Genomic DNA, 25100 nt, shown 5'->3' with positions numbered 1-25100 from the left:
AAAAACAACAAACAATTGATGGACTTCTGAATTTTGTGCAATAATTTGAGTAAAGAATGAGAGAGTAGTCTTCTAAAATGCTAAAATAAAAGTTTATTTATCTAATAAATGAAGAATTTAACATTGTAATTATAAAACTGTAAAACAAAACTTCACAACACCAAAGCAAATAAAGACATTTTTTTTTAAATATAAATACGAGGAAATTCGGGATTTCCAGCAGTTAGTAGTCCGTTTGATTGTTATTTACTTTTTGTTGGTCAATGTCTTATTCCTACTCTCTAACAGATGTGAAATTTAAAACAATTTCAACATTAATGGTCTATAAATACCTTAAAAATATCTTATTTACCTTCAATGCGTAGAAAAACGTGTAATTGTTTTCTTATATTTCACAATACTGAAGGAAAATCTATTTCCGGATGGGCTATGCCTAATTGCCCGAAAGTTGTAGTTCTCGAAGAAAAAAATATGAAGGTAAAATGAATTTTGTGAAAAAGATTTTAAAAGTACGTTTATCTGGAATCATGTATCCAAAGCTATAGGTCTTATGATTTTGATACTTTTACAGTACATATCATAACTATGTGCACATTAATTAGGCCTTCTTAAAAAAAAAAAAACTTCGAGTGCGACCAACTGTCCCAACTAATTTTTTTTAATTACAGTACACAGTAATCCTTTTATCTTTTTATTCCTCTTATACCTTCAACGAATATGTTGAAATTTTCTGGAAAAAATTTCCCATCTACTTATTGACCCAAAATTTATCCTGAGTCAAGAAAGGGTGAGCAAACTTTTTGAAAGACAATCTTATTGCTATAATTTTTTCAATTCTATAAGATGCCAAGCTATAGAGAGACATAGTTCTACTCCCTGCATGCAATATAAATTATGTTGACATGCAAGAAAAGTTTGTAAACGGGCAATAAAATTATGTCTACATGCAAAATAATTATGTTAACAATCAGACATACAAATTACCAGTCTTCTTAGAGTCCAATTTAACATCTTTATGCTAGTAACTGACATCATTTGTCCAAGATGCAACATTACATACTAAAGTTGACATGCTACTTATTTATGTCAACATACAAGATATTTATGCTGACATGCAACTTATTACCTTAAAATATCTTGCATGTTGACATATAATTTGCATATTGATACAAATAAGTTGCAGGTCTTGCATGTTGACATAAATATTATGTTGCATGTCTACATAATTATCTTGCATCTTGATATAAGTGACACATCTAAGTACAGAATAATCTTGCATGTTGACATAAATAATTGCATGTCTATATACAGCATAAAGAAGTTAGTTTACTCTCCGAAAAGATTAGTAAATTGAATGTCATCATTTTGCATGTAGACAAAACTATCTTGCATATTGAGTTATTGACAAACTTTTCTCATATGTTGACATAATTTACCAGGTACTAGTATCTTGCATGTAGGGACTAAAATATGCCACCATACTAGTCACTGTGCCCAAAAATGAGAACACATTAAAAGTTAAGCTTAGAAAGTGGAACAGAAAAATATTGTTATTGATGAAGAGAATTTTTGGCATTAAAGTATGCCTCAATAACCTTTAACATTTCAGTAGGAGTTTTATAAAATTTACATTGTTTAAAAAAGAATTTTCTCTTGGGAAAATATTATTGCTATTGATGCCAGAATTTGTATCAGGGTTAGAATGGGAATCCATCATTTATATATGCGTTGCAATAACAATGACAGATAGAGAAGGTAACCTCTACTCTCATGTGATACACCATCTTTCAATTAAATAGAACAAATAATAACACACACCTATAAACAAATCAATCATATCAAGTCAAAACAATGAATTTTTATTGAAGATACTTTCAATCAGCATAGAAAACAAACATTGATTAATAAGTTGTTATTTTTTCTGCTGTAGCCTTTATACTCGGATTGAATGACTGAGAGAGAAAGCTTAAAAATTTATATAATTGCTTAAAAATTGCAGAACCAATACAAAAAGAAAAAAACTATTTTATTAACAATGATGAATGTCAACCAGATAGAGGAAAAAAATCTGTAACAAGATCAAAGGAAATAGCAAGATTTGCTGTAAATGACATTCAATATCTTAATCTTTTAGTCCTGTGCTCTAAAACTGAAGAGTCACATATTTGGCCTATCAATGAAGTTCATATTCATGTACTTGTTTTCAACCATACAGCTGATTTAATCTTTTGACTCTGTTCTCGTCCAGTCATTAAGAATTCTGCACACCCTCTGTAACGCTGCAACTGGAGAAACCTACAAGTACAAATAAGGAAGATAAGACACTGCAATTTCAATGTATACATCATACAGAACAAATCATTACTTGATCTTCAGTATCTTGAACAGTGAACACAGATATTTTGAATACCATGGATATCTCAAATTAATTGGAAGTCCAAGCAGCATATTCTTTAAATATTTTACCCTGGATATCTTGAATTCTAAGATATCTCATTTTTTTTCCTGGGCCCATTGAGTTAATAAGGTTTGACTGTATAATGTACCTGTTTATACTGATAGCTGAGAGAATTTTCCTCCCCTTCCTCCTTCAGACTTGGACACACTATATACAGTATTTTCCTCCATGGTAACATTCCCTCACTGCCAGACCGTTTCCAGGGACTCGTGTCACATGACTTCTGTAACCAAGGACACCAAGTTCGATGTTCTGCCAAAGGATCAAAGCTCTCTTTTTCTTCCTACAAAGGTATTTCAAAAAATATAAAATATTGTTAATTTTAAATGGAAGTTACACAATAATACCATATGAGAATATATGAATGCACACTGTAAATAGTAATTTAGAAAATTATGTGGCTCTTGCTTTTCTTAATCTGTCCTCTAATTCTTTGTATTAGAAAATCATAATTAAAATTCATTGTCAGATACCCTCAGGTGATCTTGTCTTTACTCATCAAAGTAATAGCAGAGATCACATATGGGAATCTGACAATGGTTAAAATCTGGAACTGATGAAAAAAATATCAAAGATTCATCTCTACAATTTGTACCGATTCAATTATTAGTTGATTTAGCTTACTAGTTTTACTCTCTTTCTGGGTCTCTCCACCGTGTCTGAGGTACTGTTTGTCTGTGTGGTGCTGGAGGGTCTGTCAGGGGATTTAGGAGGCCCCTCAGTCTGATCCTGGGAGGTGTCTGAAGAGTTATCCTCCTTGGTAACATTTTCCTCTTTGGAATTACCATTGGACAATTCTGTCTGAAGATTAGATTTCATTTCCTCAATGTTCTCCGTAACTGTTTCTGTAACACTTTCTTGTATTCCTTGATCTTTAGAGATATGGTCATCATTTTCAACTTTCTCTTTGTCATCAATTAAGTCTTTCACATCATCACCTAGATCAGAATTTAATAGTCTTGCACTATCTTCACCATTAACATCATCAGTGTCCCTGGCTTGTAAAGCATCCGTATCTGTAAAGTCTTTAGCACTTTGAATGTCTACATCAGGTTTTGACTCTTCGCTTAAATCACTGTCTCCTTTAGTCATACATTCATCCTCTGTACCATTACTGTCCGTTTTTGTCATATACTCTGTACATGTATCACCAGAATGTGTCTCCATATTTGATTCATTTATATCCTCATTGCAACCACCCTGGCCTTTATTTTCCTTATCTTGCACCAAAGCACCATTTTGAACAATATCTGATTCACCTTCTGTTTGAGGGACTTCAGCACTAGATTCTTGCACACTGTCAGATATTTTATTTTCACCGGAATTTTCAAGTCCATTTTCATCATTGTCTTTGTCTGTACAACTGTCTTGCATATTTTCTGAACTTTTGTCAATCTCTGTAACTCTTTCTACTGTTTCTACTCTGTCTTGCACATTTTCTGAGCTTTTGTCAATCTCTGTAACTCTTTCTACAGATTCTATGCTGTCTTGCACTTCTTCAAAGTTTTTCTCAATCTGTGTAACTCTTTCTATAGTTTCTGTCTGATCTAAACCTTCTGTGGTGTCTTGCTCTGCCATGACATGAGTCTGGTGCCAATGTGGAGATTTATAATTCCACAACCCAATGTTTCTCCTACAGAAGTCACAGGACAAGATGTCCTCCACATCGTCTGACCTGTTAAACACATCAGTAATATTACTGATCATTACTTGTAATGCTTCAATTACTAGTCTATAATTTAAAAAAGAAACTTATTGAATCAAATGAGTTATGATTAAAATCATCACTGAGTGATTTTCAGAGTGTGTAATACTTGTATACCTGATTTTCCAACCACAAAGTGAGATAACAGCAGCTTTTCTCATGAGTTCCCGATCATCTACTCCTTTGTTAATGGCAGAATTCATCAAGTTCTCAGCAAGTGTTGTCAACTCTGCATCTGTAACTCCCTGCAACAAAGTAAAATTATGAATATAAAACAGACTACCTGGTAATATATGGGAACTATGGAAATTTTTACATTTCAAAAGATACAATTAAGTTAACAAATATATTAACAAACATATTTATAATGATATATGTAGTATGATGATAATGTGATATTTTCTGTTCCAATCTATGAAAATGATCCACTACTTTCTATTTTCCTGACCTATATTCTGTTTATACCTTAGCCTCTATGGTTGCCATGTTGATGTAAGGAAGTTTACTTCTACAAGGCAGTAGGCTTTGTAGTCTCTTGTTGAATTCTTTAATGACCTCTTCTTTATTGTCCATGGGAATTTGAAGTACAGAATCTGTAACGTAATACTTTAATACATTACATAATTACAATAAAATTTGTTTAGTACGAACATGGATATTGCCAATTTACTGATATATCAAAGTTATCTTTCGATCCCCCATTTCATAAATTTAACGAATTCCTTACACGGATATAGCGAAGTACGGTAATTTCATAGGTCCCAGCGACTTTGTTATAACCGAGTTTTACTGTATATTTTAAAGTTTCACAGTATACGAATAAAGTTACTGATAAATTCTTTATAAATGTTTTAAGTGCATACTGTCTGTGATAATTCTCATGTCTTACCTGGAGTAGGGTTTGACCTCCATTTACAAGCCTGTTCATGGCCAGACTTCAATTTGTCCATTAAATTTTTAACACATGTTTTATCTGAAAAAGAATTCATAAAATATGTTCATATACAGAATAAAGAAAATATTGTACTCAAGAACCATAAAGTAGAAAATGAATCTATCTAGGTTAAAAATACAGCAAGAGGAAAACAAACACCTTACAACTAGTTCTAACTTTCTAAAATTAAAATTGTTAAGTACATGTAAATGATATAACCTGACATGAACTTACAGATTTTGGGGTCAAAGTTGAAAGGTAATGTGGCACAGATCACTGCACGGCATACACCACACTGCAGCATGTCTGATTCTGTGTTTCTCCAGCCATACTTAGCACACTGTAGGGGAGATAATCTTTCAGGCTTTCCAAACCATGTAGTAATATGGGTAAATTAAGGAAAAGTAACTGCCAATCTGACACATCATTGCCTACATAATGAATACTAAAGATCCCAATGGATAAAATCCTTATCTAAGCTTTCAGCTATTTGGAACTCAAGATATAAATGTTTGTATTGATCTTAGTTATTCAATTCATGAAAAGGTCTAAGTGTCAATTACTACCTGTACTCATGTACACTCAACTATATTTGAGAAATCAGGAAATCAAGTAGAACAAATCTGACTTAGTGTAAAAAAAAAAATCAGACATAGTGTAAACGTAAAGCAAATCTCACTTAAGTAAAAATAAAGCAAATCTAACTTTATATAGAGAATATTACATACTAAAATCTATATCATATGTCATATCAGCCCGAGTGACCCTATATCAGCCCAAGGGCTGAAGGCATTAAAGAATTATTTTATATGAATATTTAAATAAAATCAAGTAAGTTAACTTTTAAACTTTATAAAAACGTTACTTCCGGTTTGATATGGATTTTTGGACTGGTCTGTGATATGGGGTATTGTGACGTCACCTGTATCACACCATGCAGAATCGGTGTATTTACTACTAAGTATATAATAAATGTAAATATAATATGTAAATATAAAGCAAATCTTTTTAAAGTAAAAGTAAAGAAAGTTGAGTCAACAACTTACAAGCTCCATCTGATAAAAGACAGAATTGATGTGAATCACCTGTGGGTTACCAACGATATCTTGTTTAAGATTTAAAGTTACAGTTTTAACAAGGATACTGAGAAGGTTTGCACCCTTTGGAAGAAAGCATCTCTGTCCCAGGAATAATGTGATTCCTCACTTGAATCACGATCTGCCAATTTCCTTTTGGTTCTTTGTTTTAAGTTTAACAAAAGACTTTCTACTTCCACCACTTCACTGAAACAGAAATAATATGTATCTTTCATAAAATCAGTTTTTACTCATGTTGACTTTCATTATTTCCCATCTGATTAAAACTATAATTAAAACAGTAATTTCACACAGAATTATCAATGGACACTTGTTATGAATGAAATGGCATTAGGCTGAATATAACAATTTGTTTTCCCTATCTTTTTTTCAGGGTAGATGTATGAGGAACCCTTTTATTGATTTCCTGAGTTTGTTATCTCAAAATGTAATAATTGATATTTGTCTTAACTTCTCAATAAGCATAATGATAATGTTTGTAAATTCTGTTCTTTATAACAATTTTATCCGGAATGTAGAAAACATTCCATTAATGTGTGCATATATAGGCCTAAATTACTGTTACTGATATGTATGTAGCCAAAATCAATGTTATTTTAAAATCCTAAGGAATATATACACAGAATATTCTGCTGCATTTTTAGTAACACAGAGTGGCAACACTGTTCATCGAAATCAAAAACCGATGCACTGTTTTATGTATCTCTTTAGTGTTTCTATTGTGTGCCAAAAGGATATATACTTGAAGGAAAATACACAAGGCTATAAAAAATATTAAATAGGAAAAGGCGTTAAAAAAATTAAAATTGGAATTTCACAAAATGTTATTGCACGCTTTTTCAGCGTATATATCATGGCAACACCATAACATTTACGATAATCAAAAACCAATGCACTATTTTTTGTATTTTTTTGTAGTCTACTTGTGTGCCAAGTTATATCAAAATCCAAATCCAAAACTGTAGGAGGAGTAGCGTCATAATTCATGTTCAACCTATTGTGATGAAAAATAATAATTTTTTGGAAAAATACAAATTTGAAAAATTCAGACCTCAAAAGCGGTAGCAATGCGTGTGCATTGTTTTACGTTATGAACTTGCAGTTGGATAAAATATGCGACATATTTCATGTAATATATAAAGAGAATAAGAGACACCGTATGTAGCCTTAAATGAAACCTACAATAATTTTCAATCTTAAATATCAACTGCAAAGAAGAAGACAGAAACATTTGCTATAAGTTTGACATAAATTTTTGTACAAATTCAAATATTTTTCATGCTCATCATTTTGCTTAGATTGGCTGTTTAACTTAGCCCTTTGAAGAGTCCTGATCTTTGCCAATATAGCCTAGAAGCAATAATTCTGAATGTTCATTCAGTTGTTATATACAAAACAAATGATGACATGGTTTAAACTATATCTAAAACAATTTCTTATCTTTCGTTATATAAATCAGATTTCCCGTGATGATCGAAAACGAAAGCTGAGATGTGCCACATGACTTGGTCAATCGAGTGATTTCTATTGACTTTATCATGTTTATTTCCGATAAAATTGTGAGGCAGCTCCTGTGTTTTTATAGACGATGCCAAACGCTTCATCTAATTTTTAAAAGCTGTATCTCCTTTTTCATGGCAGTGATGTTGACTAAATTTATCGTAACCAATGTAATCACTGGTAATCTTTTGCTGTTGTCGTTGTCAAATTTGTGCTTGAAATCTGTGTACATATCGATACAAAAAAAGCGTTTGTATGCTTCTGAGTCAAATCACGCGATATCTAACGAGATTTTATGAGAGTGGCTTCAAAAATGGATACCCAAGCGAACCAAAAATACTTTAGACACAACTTTTGTAATCAAAAGCGGTAGATTTCTGTGAAGTAAATCGGCAGTACAATGTAGTCAAGTATCAACAACAGAAAACTGCATAGTTACGGTGCTGCCTAAATTCGGTAAAATGCAGTTAACATTTGTAAACTGATAGTTTTTTAGCGTTTTAAAAAATTGTACATTACAGACACACTCAAGTAAATTGAAAAGCACTAATTAGAATTCGAAAAGAACCCAATGTTTGATTTTTTGAAAGTGTTTAAAATTGCACATCAACTATCGCTTGACTAAATTAATTGAAAATGCATTTAAAAGACAACTGGTCAACTGCTTGACCAGTCAGATGTAACAATTTTTTAAAGCAAAGTCTAATCTTGTGTTAAAGTTAAATTACATGTAATTTGATATCTGGTTCTTTATTTGTGATGATTGGTCCTTAGAAAGACAAAAAGTAAAGAGAATGCTGGAAAATGCACCATTTTAGTAAAAACAATTTTTTCGCCATCTTTTTTAAACAAGCTTCGCGCGCTACTTTTAAAAAGCTACAAAAAGTGAAGCTCACTGGTTTAAAACAATTTTTTTCGGGGGGGGGGGGGGACTCCTGTTTTTAATCATTTATTTTCACTTTCAAATTGAAACATTTTATTTTTCGACTACTGTGTACTGGTGAAAAATATATATGCTTTGGTACAGAATTTGATTTAGCCGGGAAAATACGCCGAACTATTGAATACACCTCTGACAGTTTATGACTGGTTTCAAAACATTCATTAAATTCTTTGAAATTTATATGAAAACAACTTTCATTACCTAGGAAGGATTTTCCCGTCACGTCTCTTCGCCATTTTGAAAGAAAATGCATGCAGAGTATGAAACTTTTTTTTTCATTGGATTATCAGCAAGAGGTAAACCAATCAAATAATACGAAACACGAGGTCGAGTCATAATCACACAAAAGTTTGAAGCTAAATGAGTCTAATGGACCATCGGGACCCAAGGATCAACAACACACCATTCTTTTATGAAGGGATAGGTTTATAAACACATTTAATACCGTATCATTATTATTTAAAAAAAAAACATTTTACGTCACATTAATAAACAGGTAATAGAATTTATGAATTTTAATTTATGAATGCATGTATTAATTGTTTATTTTATTACATATCAATTAATAATAAAATTAATAATAAAGTTATGTATTTATTTTATTTTATTTTATTTTATACCAGTGTTTATTAATTTGAATCAATAAATATTTTCTATTTTAATAAATAAAATAAAGTAAATGAATAAATGAAACAGATATATATAAATAAATATATAATTTAACTGAGCTTGCACGGACATTCAAATACAGGTGAAATCAGATCATAAGAAGCCATCCCCTGCACACCTGTCACACCTGCTCCTTGTCTCAGACAAACAAAAAATCTTTAGATAATTCTGTGTGTAAACAATGGTCCAACACTTTGTTTGAAAAAACAGTCAGCTTAATATGATAGATTGTATTTGCTGACAACGTCATTGTATCGATTATAGATTTTGTGAAATGTTGACTGTAAACGAGACTGTTGTGTCCTTGTTTCATCAACTTGTTTGTCGCGCGCGCCCCCTTTTATTAAAATTAGTCTTTAAAGACTTTTTGCGTAAATCACAGTTTCAATTCATAAAAAATTATGAACACATTATTTAATGATGTTCAGTGGGCCTTTGCCATGTAATTGTGTCTGTGCCACAGGCACTTGTTTCTGTAATAAATTTTTAACCCATAGTATAATAATAGCACTGTGTTATTATTATACTATGGGTTAAAAATTTATTACAGAAACAAGTGCCTGTGGTTTGTGCCAATAAAATATTTGTATTTGTATAAAAATCAGGCGCGTAGCTGCCTATACGCAAGTACGCAAGTGCGTACACATCATTTTCCAAAAAAAAAAGAAAGAAAGAAAGAGGGATAAAAGAAAAGAAGGAAAAAAAGAAAGATAGAAAATTATTCGGGGAAAAAGAGGCACTACCCGTGTTTCAAATTATTTTGCGTCTTATAAAAAAATATTGTTTCGATTCAAATTTTGTTCAGCATGTCTGCACATTCAAATTTAGTCCTTTATAAAATCAATTCAAAAAACATCTTTCAACATTATAGATTTTGTGAAATGTTGAACTGTTAATCCACGTAATCCTGATTATGTCCAAATATTTGATGAAGGAAAGCTTGTTTGTCCAAAGAAAAAGTTGGTCTTGGACGACGTATATACAAGATTTTTAATTTCCGTAGAGGTAATGAATAAATGTCGTTCAACAATTTAAATTATTAAAATAAATAATAATATAGCTTTTTTACTGATGTTACCAATTTAAAGAATTATATTATAATTGAAGCTTGACAATTTTCAGCGATCAAATATGAAAGTAATCCAAAGAACACATTTATATAATGAAATATTTAAACTCCAATGATAACGATATTGAAATTGCTAATTGTGTTTATCTTGATACACTTGGAAACTTTTTTCCAATACCAATATATGCGTAAATTTTTGATAAATTATCGTTCTCTACCATACATGTATAATAATATCACTGTGTTATTTTTGCTCGATGACATCGTGATTTCTTTTGCGAGAAAATGACTTAAAAATTTCGTAAAATCCAGAAACAAGTTCGCCTGTGGGGCTTCGTGCCAATAAAATATTCTGTACACTTCGTTTCCAAAAATACTATTATTTTTATATACCCGTATAAAGCCAATCTCTAAATCTTAAAAATGCGGCAAATGATATAGATATCAAAATATAAGAATGGTTATGATAGTAGGAAATCATATATTTTTACTAAGTTTTTGTGTCTAATAAAATTCTCAGAAGCTGGGAGAGGGGGGGGGGGTGTTTACATCATCCATTCGTAAGGTCCCTGTGATCACCTGAATATGGGTGTGTCTTCCAGTTGATAGCGTGAGATGTTGGCATAAACGCGCTAGCGCATTGACATAACATATGCTCATTGTTACATGTACATGTACTTCTCGCTAGCGTTGTGTTTCTTCTGCGCTAGCGCGTTGTTCCAATCGTACTGTTACCATGGTTACTCTGTTGCAAATGGCCCTACTATCGGGACACAATTACGAAACAGATGCATGATTTTTTTTATTCAAGTTTACAAGGGATACAGCTACAATATCGAATCAATGTAGGTATATGAAAACAAATACATGTATTGTTAATTGATGAAACATCGTACTGAAATATGTACCCATGTTGAAAGAAAGGACTCAGCAAGAGACTTCATTCCAAGAAGAAAATTTTGAATAAATTCTGCTTTACACGAATACAAAAGTAGTTCTCTTATAAACCGGCACAATTTGCTTCCATGGGAATTCCAGTCTGACAGATTTTTCTGAAGACTTCAATGAAATGGAGAATTTGATAACATTAACTATCAAAGCTCAAAATTTGGAATCATAAAAAAAGTCACATTTGCATTAATGATTTTAAACACGGTAATTCTGAACAGGGTTGATGAATAAAAAAAAAGAAGAGATAAGCAATTATAAAGAATCTATAAAACAAAACAAAAAACAAACAAACCCTTGCTTGACTTATATACCATTATCTTTGATTAAAATTTAATCCTGACTTTTAAAAAATAACAAACATTGTCAGTCAGAAATCTTAAATCTATAGTACACACGTTATATATATATATATACATTTTCTTTTATCTTATTATTTCAAGGTATGATTCATGTAATTATTAATAAAAACAATAGGATAGTAGAAAAAATATTTTTATTTCATATAAATAGTAAAAAAAAAAAGAACATTCAAAATGTTCCACTGGAGGTGCTGAGACTGTTAAATAGCACATCAATTTATCACAAGAAAGTTCTGCATACATGATGTCAAATCACATGACGTCAAGGAAGTCCATCGGCTGGTTTTCATCTGGCGGTCTGCGACTAGCACCATCTGGCCATGGACCCAAAGGTGGTCCTCTCTAGAAAATAAAATATCCATTTTAATCAATCATGAAAACAAAAATACCAGTTTTATTTTGATGATATATTGATCACTTTACCTTTCCGTAAAGATCCAGAGTTCTGGCATCATACAACATCTTTTGTATTTCCAGAGTATCTCTTATCTTAGCGTAATCTGCCGGAGATCGACCGTCCTGTAAAATGGATAAAGTTTTTTAACCTCTTAAATAAAAGGAACAAATATAATGGTACAAATTAATGTTGAGAGAGAGAGAGAGAGAGAGAGAGAGAGATTCTTACTTTATCCACTTTTTGCTCTATTGCTTGTGGATTTTGCTCCAGTAACAATTCAATTAACTTTTTCCCATACGCTTCTGGTAGCGCATATGCATAATGTAGTGGGTATCTATTGCACTAAAAGAAAAGGGTACATTATGTTTAAACAGAGCCTGAAAGGTTCTGGAGAGCCCCGTCTCTTGTGGATCAGAGTGCCAAATTGGCAAAGTGAGCACAATATCCGTTTTTAACGTTTTTATGAGAAACAACAAAAATGAAAACAAAATCACAAATTAAAGAATTTCTTATGAATTCAAAAATATTTGTCCAAAAATTGAATAGAAGACAAAAGAAATGTTTACGTTATCCGGAATGGATTTGAGGATTGGTCTGGTTATACACAGGTGACGTACGACCTCGTACTGCTGGAAGGCCACCGCCCGTATCATGGCTGTGTAGCCATTCTGTAATCGGCAAATAAATATATAGAACTTGAGTCTTGCAAAAGTCAAAATTAATCGTGGTCTACTTATCAACAAAATCTGGTACGTTTTTGAACTTCACATGTATACATGTATTATAAACTAGTAAGACTTGAACCATTGAACCAAATTATATGCAAATTCATCATGAAGACTAACAGGGCTGACTCATTTTCAGTCCTGAATTGTTAAACATGATATAATCTGCACATGACAGTGCATTTTATGTTATTTTAATAAAGTATGTACTAACAATAAACATTGATATTTTATTTAAATCATTTATTGTTTACCTTGTCCTTGTAATTTGAGTCGTATGTCTTCTCCACAATATCAACATTTCCTAGAGAAGCTGCCTCAAAAAGGCGAATCGCATGATTCTAAAAATACCAAACAACAATATTCAAGGTACTTTATGCACACCCTTTTTTTTAATTACAATCAACAATGACATTTTCAAATTTAATTAAATGATTAAATTGATTAATATTAAGTTTGATCCTAACCTGTACATCGTGAAAATTGAGCCACTTCTGAGCATCGAACCTATCGTCGTCCAATGCTTTTTCTGCTAACGTCTTTCCAGTTTGCTGCAAGAGGGAAGAGGACAATATTTTACGATTTAATTTACAATCTCCTGTTGATAATTTTGAATAATAATGACAGATGTTATTCTATGCGCCAGAAAGAAACAATTTTAGCAGAGGCTAAAATCAAACGCTTCTTTTATGAAATTATATTTTATATAACAAAGCTACCCACCTCATCTTTAATACTGACAATATCTTTCTCTTTGAGGAAGCACCCAGAAAATTTCGGTATCCCTATTGGTACCATTTTGTCAATGATATACTGAAAATATTCAACCATGTACATATAAATAAATTGTTATTTAGCTCTGGTTACTACGTATATCGTTTGTTTTTGTGTTTTTTGTTGTTATTGATGTAGTTGTTGTTGTGATTTAGAAATGTTTTGGATTATTTTTCAAGAACACTTAAAAAACTTCGATTCAATGTGAACCATGGCACGATTTTCCATAAAGATCTTTGATTGATTTGAAGTTAATGTTACTTAAAGACGTAATCCAATCAAAATTTGCGTCTCTTCAATTGCTGATATCACAGTTTTTGGTTATAATAATATGGGATATTTCAAAGAGTATTCAAGGAATGTATTGTCAGCCTATAACGCACTTTGTCTATCATTTGAACAACGTCTTCCCTATTGTGGGCTTTTGCTAAATCCCTCGGAGTCAGACCATCCTGAAACAGAAAAACGGTAATTTCATCTTTTTGTTGAGCTCTTACAACAAATAACCAGTGTACTAACAAAAAAAAATCATTGAAAAAGCTTTCATTTATGCAAATTTTACCTAATGAAATTGAATGAGTACTTAGTTTTAAGAATGCACCTCTTTATCTGGCTTACCTTATTTCTGTCCACTAGACAGAAGCCTTTGGTACACTGGATCAGCCACTGAATGAACTTGACAGAACAACCATTCTCTATAGCCCGCAATACTGCAGTGTTACCATTCTTACATGAAAAAAAGAACGTCAATTTAAAAAACCATTATCAAACTCTATGGTACTGATTTTCAAGGGTTTGACGGGTTCTGCATAAGTATTAGTCCAAGACAAGTCCAAGTTCGATTTAACATTCAAAATAGGAATAAAATTGGTCACGTGATTCCTTGATGCTTCTCACTCACCTTGTCTTTCTCCGAGTGTTCCGAAGGTTCCTTCATAACGGAATGTAGATATTTAGCGATATCTATGTTGATATCTGGATGAAGAGCTTTGTGAAATAATGGCACTGTCACGTTTGTCTGAAAAAAAATTATAAAAGGATATACGGACAAACTGAATCCATGTGGGGACGGAATAATCGGAAGTTTAAAATAAATTATTATTATTATTCGATTTTTACTATGTCTATACAATTAATGAAAGCTGACATGTTTGACTGACCCCTTCATGTTCCCGGACTCTGACCCCTTTAATCTTGGCCCTGGCCGGAGCGTCCACTAGCAGAGTGACCAGTTCCAGGTTGTTGGCCTCTATGGCTTGTGACAACAAAGTCTTTCCAATTCGGTCCTGTAAAATAATCAGCACTCAATAAACGAATGGAAACTTGCCGGTAAAAATAGTTTTATGGAAAAAAAATCAGGATTTTGACAATACCTTGAATCTAATGTTCACAGTCCAACCCTTTTCTGTTTGAATTATGCTTCGGACCGTGTCAACATCCTCACATAAAATAGCGTGTGTCAATTCCTATAAATAAGGTGACATAAATATATATGTAATAATATATATTTATTTAATATTGATAGTAACAATGAATTGATACTTTTGTGTACAGACAATAAGGTTATACTGACACTTGTTTTTCTATATTCCTGTAGAATCCGGAAACAATTAGTGACTGTTCCATTTTCTGTCATGGCTTTCGCTTCCGCAAATTCTAGAAGAGTCCGACCTTCCTGATAAAAGAAATACATCATTTTTAGAGTTTAATATATCAATGGCAATAATTTTTGACACGTATTTTAGATATTCATCAAAAATATTTCTTTAAATTAGGCTTTCAGAGATAAATTCATGCATATTTGATTTAAGCAAGAAATGAGGAAACATTTTCAAATTCAAACATGTTAGCTCAGACAAAAATTCATGCAACATTTACCCAATTAAGTTAATTCACGACAATGTAGATAACATATATTTCATTAGACACTGATATTTAATGTTAGATGTTATTTTTTTTTTTTTTCGAAATGGGGGGAACTTTCTATCGCGTAATATTATGTAATATATATTCTTAAAATTTATTGCATAATAACCAGGTCTCATTAAAACCTACACGATTATCAAACAAATCTACATTTACATTTCAAATTTAATATACTAAAACTTTTCACGGCAACATCTAGCTGCATTCTATTATTAATCTATTACTAACAAACTTCATTTAATAACTTTTGCTATATCTAAATTTAGAACCAGGTCAAAGGTCAACGGTTCTACGGTTACCTTGACAATGCTGCACAAACTGCACCAAGAGCGTTTCAGTAATCGATCTAATATTTGGTTCTTTCCCAAGCAAACAGCATCCACTATCCCGGGCTAGAATGTATACGAAACACACACTAACATACACATCTAAAATACATTAACAAACACTGAGGGCCGCCAGGGGCGGGATCCACTCTACTGCTGTGGTTAGACACAATTACAAATTCAAACGACGCAGCTACGATGTCTTAAACAATTTTTTATATATATACTTATTTTATCGAAAAAAACATGGATACTTTCGCCTGCTAATTTGAAAAAAAAGTTTTAAAAAGATTTTTTTTAAATGCCAAAGTCATTGTAACTGCGAAAGTCAAACATCACATTCAGGAAATTAGACACATAAAAAAGAACAACGGTTAAAACTTTATTTAAACACACACACACACCACCGTCTTCCCGCGACATGAATCAGTCCACGTCACTTAAACTGGGGACGGAAATCCAAACGAAGACAATCTACACATGCTATATAGTGATGGAACGACATAGAAGCTACAAACAACTAATACACAGTAGTACAATTACGTATTAGTGGTGCAGCATTCCATCTCCTTGTCAGCGCCTTCTACTCTAAAGTAGAGAATATATTTTCTTCCTTCTTTCTTTTTGTTCTGTCATTTATTCAAAAAGCAAGTGTCAAAATATTTTTGCCTTTTTCATTAAATTAACCGTTTTTTAATCATTATTAACATTTATACAGAAAAGAAAGTCCTGTAATTCCAAGATATGACACAGGCTTTTTAAACACAGGTTTCCTAAAATCAATGTCTCCATATATGGATACTTTCCAAAAAGACGAATTTTTGAAATATATATTTTGAATTAGAATATGCCTTTATAATTGGAACAATGCAATATTCATAATCATTCAGAAGTAGTAAAGAAATTATATCCGCTAGATGGCGCTGACAATGAGGATCAGCTGATTCTAATTGGTCATCCCTGTGTACCTTATTAGTCACCGCCTCTGTGCTACCCCAATAGCGCTTGTATATCTCTACAATCCTAGTATTGCCTTTGCAAATGGCAGACACAATACCGGGCTAGTGAAATAATTACAAACAACACCACATTATTTAAAGCTCATATCAATATCTTCAACACTAAAATTGGTCTAGTCTACAAAATCATTCACAAACTTTATTATATGTAATTCAAAAGTCTCACTTTAAAATTCATATTGCATAAATAAAACTAAGACCTGTATGATAAAAAACAGTTTGAAACATGAACACTCCATGCATAAAATCTATGTATACATGTATTTGAAAGCAACATGCTTGTGGATGGGTACCTTTGTACATTTTCACTTCTGTCCAAGAAACTGTCAATTGAAACTTTACTCTTGTAAATTTCATTAATATAATAGTTCACCAGGTGTATTTTATACTCTTTGCTTCATTTTATGTTAGGTTGAAGTGATAAAAATATTGTACCTTGAAAGTGTTTAACATAGCTAAGATGTCCTCTCTTTTAGGATCTGCCTCATCTAATGCTGTCATTCCCATCTGTCAAATAAAACGGAAGTGAAAATTCATATCAAATGTCTGATACGACCAGTAAAACCCCATAAAGAAGGAAATACAGTACCCTCTCTTACTACAAGAAACTGACACTATATTTCTTTTTGTAAACGTGTAAACGTTTTTCTTCAACGATATTTTTTTTAACATTTATTGAACAGTTCATATTTTCCCTGTCTCCTGTGAGAGAATTGTTATGCCTTGCCAAGTCTTACCAAAGGAGAAGGTAACAAATACTGTAAACATATCTATTCTTATGAGAATCATATTTTAGAGCCCTTTTCACTGTCATGTGCCTAAAAAAAAACAAAAAAAAATGATTGAGTTGATCAAAAACACACACTTAAGTAATTTTGAGTGTTTTAGTTTGTATCAACTTTACAGTTTCCATTGTATTGCAATATATAAAAAAAAAAACTTGATTAACACACAACGGTTTTAATACTTGCACTCTAACTGAGTAAAGTGATTTTCTATTCAAATACTCTTACTTTATTCCTCATATTCAGATCAGCAGAGCATTGTAACAGAGCCTCTACAGAATTCAACAGTCCACTGCGGACAGCTATATGTAAAGCAGTGTCACCATCCTGTACAGTTAAAAATATCACCATTAAAATAATGCACATTTAGGATATTATTAAGTAGAAAATCAATAATATGTGAGTAACTGTATACATTTGGTTTTTGTTCTGATTACTTAATCACCGACCCCATTAGAATCAACTTATTTACCGTATTCTGAATGTTTACGGGTACACCAGCACTTGCAAAAATGTAGATATAGACTCTAGGTTTGTCCAAATTCAAATGAAGGAGAGTGTTTCCGTCCTTAAAAAAGGAAAAAAGTAAATTATGACAAAACATTTGAATGTCACCATTAAAAAAATGCATATTTCGTTGTGAGTGATCTAGCTTATGTAACCTTTGTAGAGAAAGTTTTGCCATATTTGTCGAGTATATCATGGGCTTCTTCTACGTCTTTTCTCCTGGGCGCCTCCATGTTTAGTATATGCTGAAAAATAGCAATATATCAAGTTTTCTGATATCAAGTATATATTTATATATGTCCATGTGTTTACAATTAGAATTAAATTTTAAATATCTCTATTATTCAATTACATCCCACACTTTTTTTTTTTCAAAACACACACAATCATTCATTTATGTTTTGTAACGAAAAGAAAATTTCATGCAATTTCATTGCAATATTTTTTTGTTCCCAATTTATTAATTTTATGTTGTAAATGTTTACCTTTTCTGATTTAACTTCCTGATTTTTGACTGCCGGTTTATTTACATAGTTCGGGATATTGAGTACCGTCAGACTCTGGCCCGGCTTTCTCTTTCCTTGGCGGATCTCGTTGATCAGCTGATTTAGTTTGTACAGGTTCTGTTTCTCGGCGTGATCCGCCGCCGTGTACTGAGAGGCACAGATATCGATGCCGTGGTCGTAATAGCACCACTGGTCACAGTCTTGGTTGTCCCACTAGGTAGAAAGATTTTTAAAAATCAGTTTAGGGGTGGATCAGAGATTCCGGGGGTGGGGGTATTTTTCAACAGCAGTATACAATTAACTAGTAAATGAATTCAGAAAACAGAAACTCTTAGTGCTTATTTAATATGTAACGTGGTTGATACATGTATAAGTCAAATAGGGTATGTTTTATCTTTAATGTGGGAGAGGGGACGGATTTACAACCTCCAATGTAGATTAATTTTTTTTTTTTCAAAATAGTGATTTTTATCACTCAAGAAAATGTGAGTGTAATGCCAACATCACATAGAGTATATCACAGAGTAATGTCCACCCTTTATAACATGGGATCAGGTGTCTTATATAAGCAAGCATCCCCTATGTACTGATCAGGCAGATGTAATATTCCATAGTCAAATTCAGTACAGAAATCTAAGAATCTAGTGTTAGCATTGGCAGAATTTATTATACCTCATTGTCACGACTCATAGTTTAAGCCTGTATGCGGGTGGTGATTTTCTACCCCCTTCCCCATCCAATTCCTTTCCAAATATTCTCATTCTCTCACTTAAAATTCCTTTAAAATTACTCTCTCACGAGATGAAACAAATTGTTGAACAGGAATTTGGTTTGTTTATTACAATCGATATGGCTACTGTGACTTCTAATCTTGTCTCATCATTGTAAATAATGAATGAAGATTGGCTAGGTCTAAAATCACGATATAACGAGACAGTGGAAATAGCTCTACACTAGTCAATTAGAAAACATTGTATTTGTTATTTGTGCTTCGGAAAGCATTTCAGATTATTTTCTATGGCGTCTTCAGCAGATATTACCTTTACTTATACATGTATTTCTTTTACCTTTATATATTACATGTATTTTTAACTACTGATTTCCATAACATTCAAATCAATCTTTTGACATAATTTTCATTACACGTATCCATCCGTAGGACCTATTTCTAATCGTTAAGCCTTATGCGAAGCTGATAACATTTTCAGTTTATTAATTCCTTTAAATCCATCACAGTAAACATGCAAAATAAGAACTAAAGGAGGAAAACTAAATTATGAAATCTACTCACGTGAAAAATTCTATCAGTGTTGAATTCCTTCTCTACCAGGTAGATTGCAATCGGTTCGTGTTTGTGTGATATTGCGAGATTAACGGGATCTGTAGCGGGATGTCTCTGTAGGAACTGCAAATAAAATCAGATTCCTATGGATCTTAGAATGACTGTCTATTGTCTAGTTTCTTCGTTAATGATTTTTTTGTGCATAGCATCAATGTTTGTTAGCCAACAGTCGAAGAGACCATGCCTGCGAGTCAATATTAAAAATAATAACTATCTGACATTTAATGAAAAAAGACTATAATCAATATTTAACAAGAGGCCCAGGGGCCACAGCGCTCACCTGAGCACATCCGGCTTGAATTTACTACCCCCCCCTTCCAGGCGTTCATCATTTGAACAAACTAGAATCTACACTTACTATGATTCCATATAAATATCACTAATCATAGCTTTGAAGTACTTTTTTAAAAGGTTTCCCTATATATCCCTAAGTTAAACTTGGGTCGGCCATTTTTGCCCCACCCTAGCCCCAGGGTCGGGGGTCATGATTTGAGCAAACTTGAATCTACACTACCTGAAGATGATTCCACATGAGTTTCATCTTTCCTGGCCCAGTGGTAATTGAGAAGGATATTTCCTATATATTCCTATGTAAAACTTGGGTTGGCCATTTTGGCCCCACCCTTGCCCCGGGGGTCATGATTTGAACAAACTTGAATCTACACTACCTGAGGATGATTCCACATGAGTTTCATCTTTCCTGGCCCAGTGGTTCTGAGAACAAGATTTTCAAAGATTTTTCCTATATATTCCTATGTAAAACTTGGGTCCCATTTTAACCCCACCCTTGCCCCGGGGGTATGGTTTGAACAAACTTGAATCTACACTACCTGAGGATGATTCCACATGAGTTTCATCTTTCCTGGCCCAGTGGTTCTGGAGAAGAAGATTTTCAAAGATTTTTCCTATATATTCCTATGTAAAACTTGGGTCGGCCATTTTGGCCCCACCCTTGCCCCGGAGGTCATGGTTTGAACAAACTTGAATCTACACTACCTGAGGATGATTCCACATGAGTTTCATCTTTCCTGGCCCACTGGTTCTGGAGAAGAAGATTTTTAAAGATTTTTCCTATATATTCCTATGTAAAACTTGGGTCGGCCATTTTGGCCCCACCCTTGCCCCGTCATGATTTGAACAAACTTGAATCTACACTACCTGAGGATGATTCCACATGAGTTTCATCTTTCCTGGCCCACTGGTTCAGGAAAGAAGATTTTTAAAGATTTTTCCTATATATTCCTATGTAAAACTTGATTTTGGCCCCATTGCCCCGGGGGTCATGATTTGAACAAACTTAATCTACACTACCTGAGGATGATTCCACATGAGTTTCATCTTTCCTGGCCCACTGGTTCTGGAGAAGAAGATTTTCAAAGATTTTTCCTATATATTCCTATGTAAAACTTGATTTTTTTTCATGGTTTGAACAAACTTGAATCTACACTACCTGAGGATGATTCCACATGAGTTTCATCTTTCCTGGCCCAGCAGTTCTGGAGAAGAAGATTTTTTAAAAATGCCATTAATTTTTAACAAATTCATGATTATCTCCCCTTGGAAAAGGGCGTGGCCCTTCATTGCCAAACTTGAATCCCCTTTACCCAGGGATACTTTGTAGCAAGTTTGGTTGAAATTTTGAAAAATTTGAAAAGTTAACGACGACAACAACGACAACAACGACTACAACGACTACAACGACAACGACAGACAACGGACAAATTTTGATCAGAAAAGCTCACTTGAGCCTTCGGCTCAGGTGAGCTAAAAACTGCATGCTTATTCGTATCTATGCCATTTTTGTTTGTGATATCTAGTTCCTAGGACATATAATAATCATTGCATTCATTTTTTTCGCCACAATCTTTTTGGGTTGATAAAAAATTCATGGTTTCATATACTATAGCAGTTACATTTTCTTAGATGAACTTTAATAACGATAATTTATTGCTTAAAATTCTTAACCTTATAGAATTACAAAATGAATATCACAAGCCCTTTATGGTTTTGATTTTCTGTCTTGCTTCACTGAAATGTTTGTTATTTGATCGAAATATAGATTAGAAAGATTATGCGTAAATCTTTTAAATGTCAATCGAAATTCAAAATTTAAAATCGTTTTGATCCAATACACAATACTCGTACATAAACATGTAAATGCTTTCATAAAATGTTGCATACCTTTTCTTCGATCTCTGAAATAACGGTTTTGTCAAGAACGGGGTCCAATAATAGCTGTATCTCCCTTAGTTCTCCCTCCTCGATGTGGTAATGAAGCTACAAGAGTTAATAAAAAATGCCAATTCCTTCATGTTTAAATCCATCTGTTCATAATGTAAACAATCTAACCCCCCCCCCCCCCCCACCAGCACCACCACCTACCCGCACCTCCTTCCTAAGAACTATAAATTTTATGGAGATATACATTGTTAAAACTTTTGCTTGCCCATTTTCCCAATACATGTATATATTATTGCAGATGAATAATTTCTTTATTAGTTCATTTCCCTAAACAAGCAACAGTCAGGAAGAGCTACAAACAAAAGTATTGTAATATTAGAAAACCCTTTTGGAGATTGTGAAGATTTTTACCCCTTTATCGAGGCAATATTTTAATATAAAACAAATAATTCAAAATACTAAAAATCTGAATTTTCTTTAAGGATAAATAACACAAACAAACTTTTTTCAGTGATCAGCATTATTTCTCATATATTATCATTTAAATTGACAACCTGAATAATGTTTACCAAGTAGAGTATTTTAATATAAAAAATTGTGCAAAATTTTGTATGGAAATATATAGAAGGCAAAATAAAATTCAAAATAAGCACCAATGAAAACCTATTTCTTTATATTTCAGGGATTTATTATTTAGATCAATACAAATCAAAATCAGTCAAAAAATATATATCAACCCGCGCATCCATTTTTTGTTTGTGGTAGGTACCCTTAAACCGTTTCAAATGCTGGGACAAGTCGCTAAGAATACCAATCTGCTTTCGAAATTTTATAAAAGTTCATGAGGCTTTTTAAGGATTGAGATGAATAATGAATAACTTATAAATTAAATGGACTATAATGGAATTGGGGGCTCGTCAATATATTTATTAAAGGCCCGATATAGTATTTTTACGTAACATTTAAGATGTACAATCAATGACATTTTAAATAATTTGTTCCCACAGATAATTTGCTTATCTTGTAAGCGTAATTAGATCTGCTTTAAACATTCATGCATAGATTCGTTAGATTGAATAAAAAAAGAAGATAGAAATCTACTTAACCGTCTCTAAATATGGAAGCTATTTTGACAGCCTTGTAACATGAATCAGATGAAAATGAATTTATTTTGACATTAATTTGACAAATTTGGACAAACCTTATCAAGAGTGAACTATTATTTAGACCTCCTTGAAAAACCAATTCAGTCGTCCACACCTTGTATTAACTATTAACTTTCCTGGGATTATCTACAGATTAAACTTATGCACACTTATTGATAGAATTTGAGTGATTCATTCTAACAGAAAAGCACCCTAGATTATTTATTCAATAACAATATACTCGAACAAAGGCAAACATACGCAGCAAACTCCATTTATTAGCAATATTTCGATTATTGGATAAATAATACAAAAAGGGTTGTGCAAACATTTAATAGTTTGTATTTATTTTATTCCAATGCACTTTTAAAATATTTCACTCATCGCTGAATAGACGCAACGATCATATGCTGGGTATACATGTATGCAATTATTATACAATGATAATGGACAATTTTAATATATATATACTAGTATATCTCTCTCTCCCTCTCTCTCTCTCTCTTGTGGTAATTGGCAAAAAGAGTCGTTAACTAGAATAAAGATACCTTTCAAAAATAACAAAATTACACGCAAAATAATTTTATAAGGAATTTTAATAGATGTCTATCTTGCTAACAGAATAAACCACATGGATACATTTAATTTTCTTGCAATTCTTTTGTAAGACAGAACAGGATTTTGTGAAAGAATTAAAAAAACAACAACATGGGAGCTGACCTTATTTGAGATATTTTCGACGTCCATCACATGACAATATGCTAGTCCCACTTTTGGTTTGCTAGGAGGATATTTGTACTGAAAATAGACAAATAAATCTAGGCTGTAAGGAAGTTTTGCCAAAAGGATTATGATTTTAAATGGTTAAGAACTGCGTTTGGCACTTCAGACCGCTTCACCGAGTCAAATCGTCGTCTAGATGTGTTCAAATGGAAGGAATTGAGAAAAGATTTTGTTTATGTCTGCGATTGAAGTAATGCAAGATGATTTTTTTTTTAGGTACAATAGACATCCAAATAAAACAATATGTACTTTAAGTTAAGTATTTTTTTTAATACCGTTAAAGGGACAATCTCCAAAACTTGACATAAAAAATGGAGAAAAATTGTATAGGTAGATGCCCAATTTTTTTTTTGATGAATATTGAATATTATTCAAAGATTCTTAGAAGGTTATATTTCGGGGAGGGGGTGTTTTTGTTGTTACACGGTCCATACCATAGCTGCCAATGGGGAAAGAATCAAACCAACAAACATATATGCGCGATTTTTTCTTAGATAAATGTCTCATACATTTATCATATGCACCTAGCAGCCAAATTTCACTACTCTGAACAAAGAGCAGAGGTTACTATGTCAAAAGTTAAATGAAAACTATAACGTATGCTGCAAATGCAGAAGACGACTTTGGGGGTTGGTTGATAGATGGGATGGTTGGAACACTTTACATAAGAAATTAAAAGATAAAAAAAAAAAATCAATCGTCTTTATATCTACTGAGTTTACATGTTCAGCAACTGTTAGACATTTAGGAAATATCGATCTTTGAAAATGCAAAATATACTCTAGCTATACTTGCAGCGACGTACCTTGTTTAATTATTAATCCTCAAACTTATATTGTGGAGTTGTTTTGCACATCCGTATATCACGGTGTCAGTGTTGTGACCTGTGTTTTAAAGTCGCCATATTTTATTTCGTATAGTAGATTTAAAACTCATTGATCGCCATAGCAAATGTAAACAAACCCCTTATCATATATGCGGCACGAGGCACCACTATAA

At 32.6% G+C, this 25100-nt stretch overlaps 2 protein-coding genes across 3 annotated transcripts; both read right to left on the bottom strand.

Moving 5' to 3' along the window:
- Positions 1–1838: 1838 nt before the first annotated feature.
- On the bottom strand, positions 1839–8883 carry LOC134232425 (uncharacterized). Its single transcript, XM_062714381.1, has 9 exons — positions 8839–8883; positions 6237–6380; positions 5332–5477; positions 5053–5136; positions 4629–4756; positions 4281–4408; positions 3083–4133; positions 2547–2741; positions 1839–2295 (listed from the first exon to the last, which is right to left on the bottom strand). The coding sequence occupies exons 1-9, from the start codon at positions 8871–8873 to the stop codon at positions 2221–2223; spliced, it is 1986 nt and encodes a 661-aa protein (XP_062570365.1). The 5' UTR covers positions 8874–8883; the 3' UTR covers positions 1839–2220.
- Positions 8884–11851: 2968 nt separating this feature from the next.
- On the bottom strand, positions 11852–24157 carry LOC134232424 (putative ankyrin repeat protein RF_0381). Of its 2 annotated transcripts, none has more exons than XM_062714380.1 (22): positions 24039–24157; positions 22174–22269; positions 19942–20055; positions 18630–18863; positions 18300–18389; positions 18110–18205; positions 17866–17964; positions 17288–17359; positions 16802–16894; positions 15155–15256; positions 14955–15047; positions 14742–14867; positions 14483–14599; positions 14200–14307; positions 13965–14033; positions 13531–13620; positions 13275–13358; positions 13062–13148; positions 12649–12750; positions 12311–12424; positions 12109–12204; positions 11852–12027 (listed from the first exon to the last, which is right to left on the bottom strand). In XM_062714380.1, the coding sequence occupies exons 1-22, from the start codon at positions 24063–24065 to the stop codon at positions 11938–11940; spliced, it is 2199 nt and encodes a 732-aa protein (XP_062570364.1). In that variant the 5' UTR covers positions 24066–24157; the 3' UTR covers positions 11852–11937. The 2 variants fall into 2 exon arrangements, with proteins under 2 accessions (XP_062570364.1, XP_062570363.1); XM_062714379.1 differs by lacking the exon at positions 16802–16894 and adding an exon at positions 15807–15899.
- Positions 24158–25100: the final 943 nt, after the last annotated feature.

This window comes from Saccostrea cucullata, unplaced genomic scaffold (genome assembly GCF_032062105.1).
Source record: "Saccostrea cucullata isolate Sc308-1 unplaced genomic scaffold, CSIRO_AGI_Scuc_v1 ctg21, whole genome shotgun sequence".
In the NCBI taxonomy this organism is placed as follows: domain Eukaryota; kingdom Metazoa; phylum Mollusca; class Bivalvia; order Ostreida; family Ostreidae; genus Saccostrea; species Saccostrea cuccullata.
Note: the sequence above shows the minus strand (reverse complement) of the source record. Positions and strands in the feature narration are given on the sequence as shown.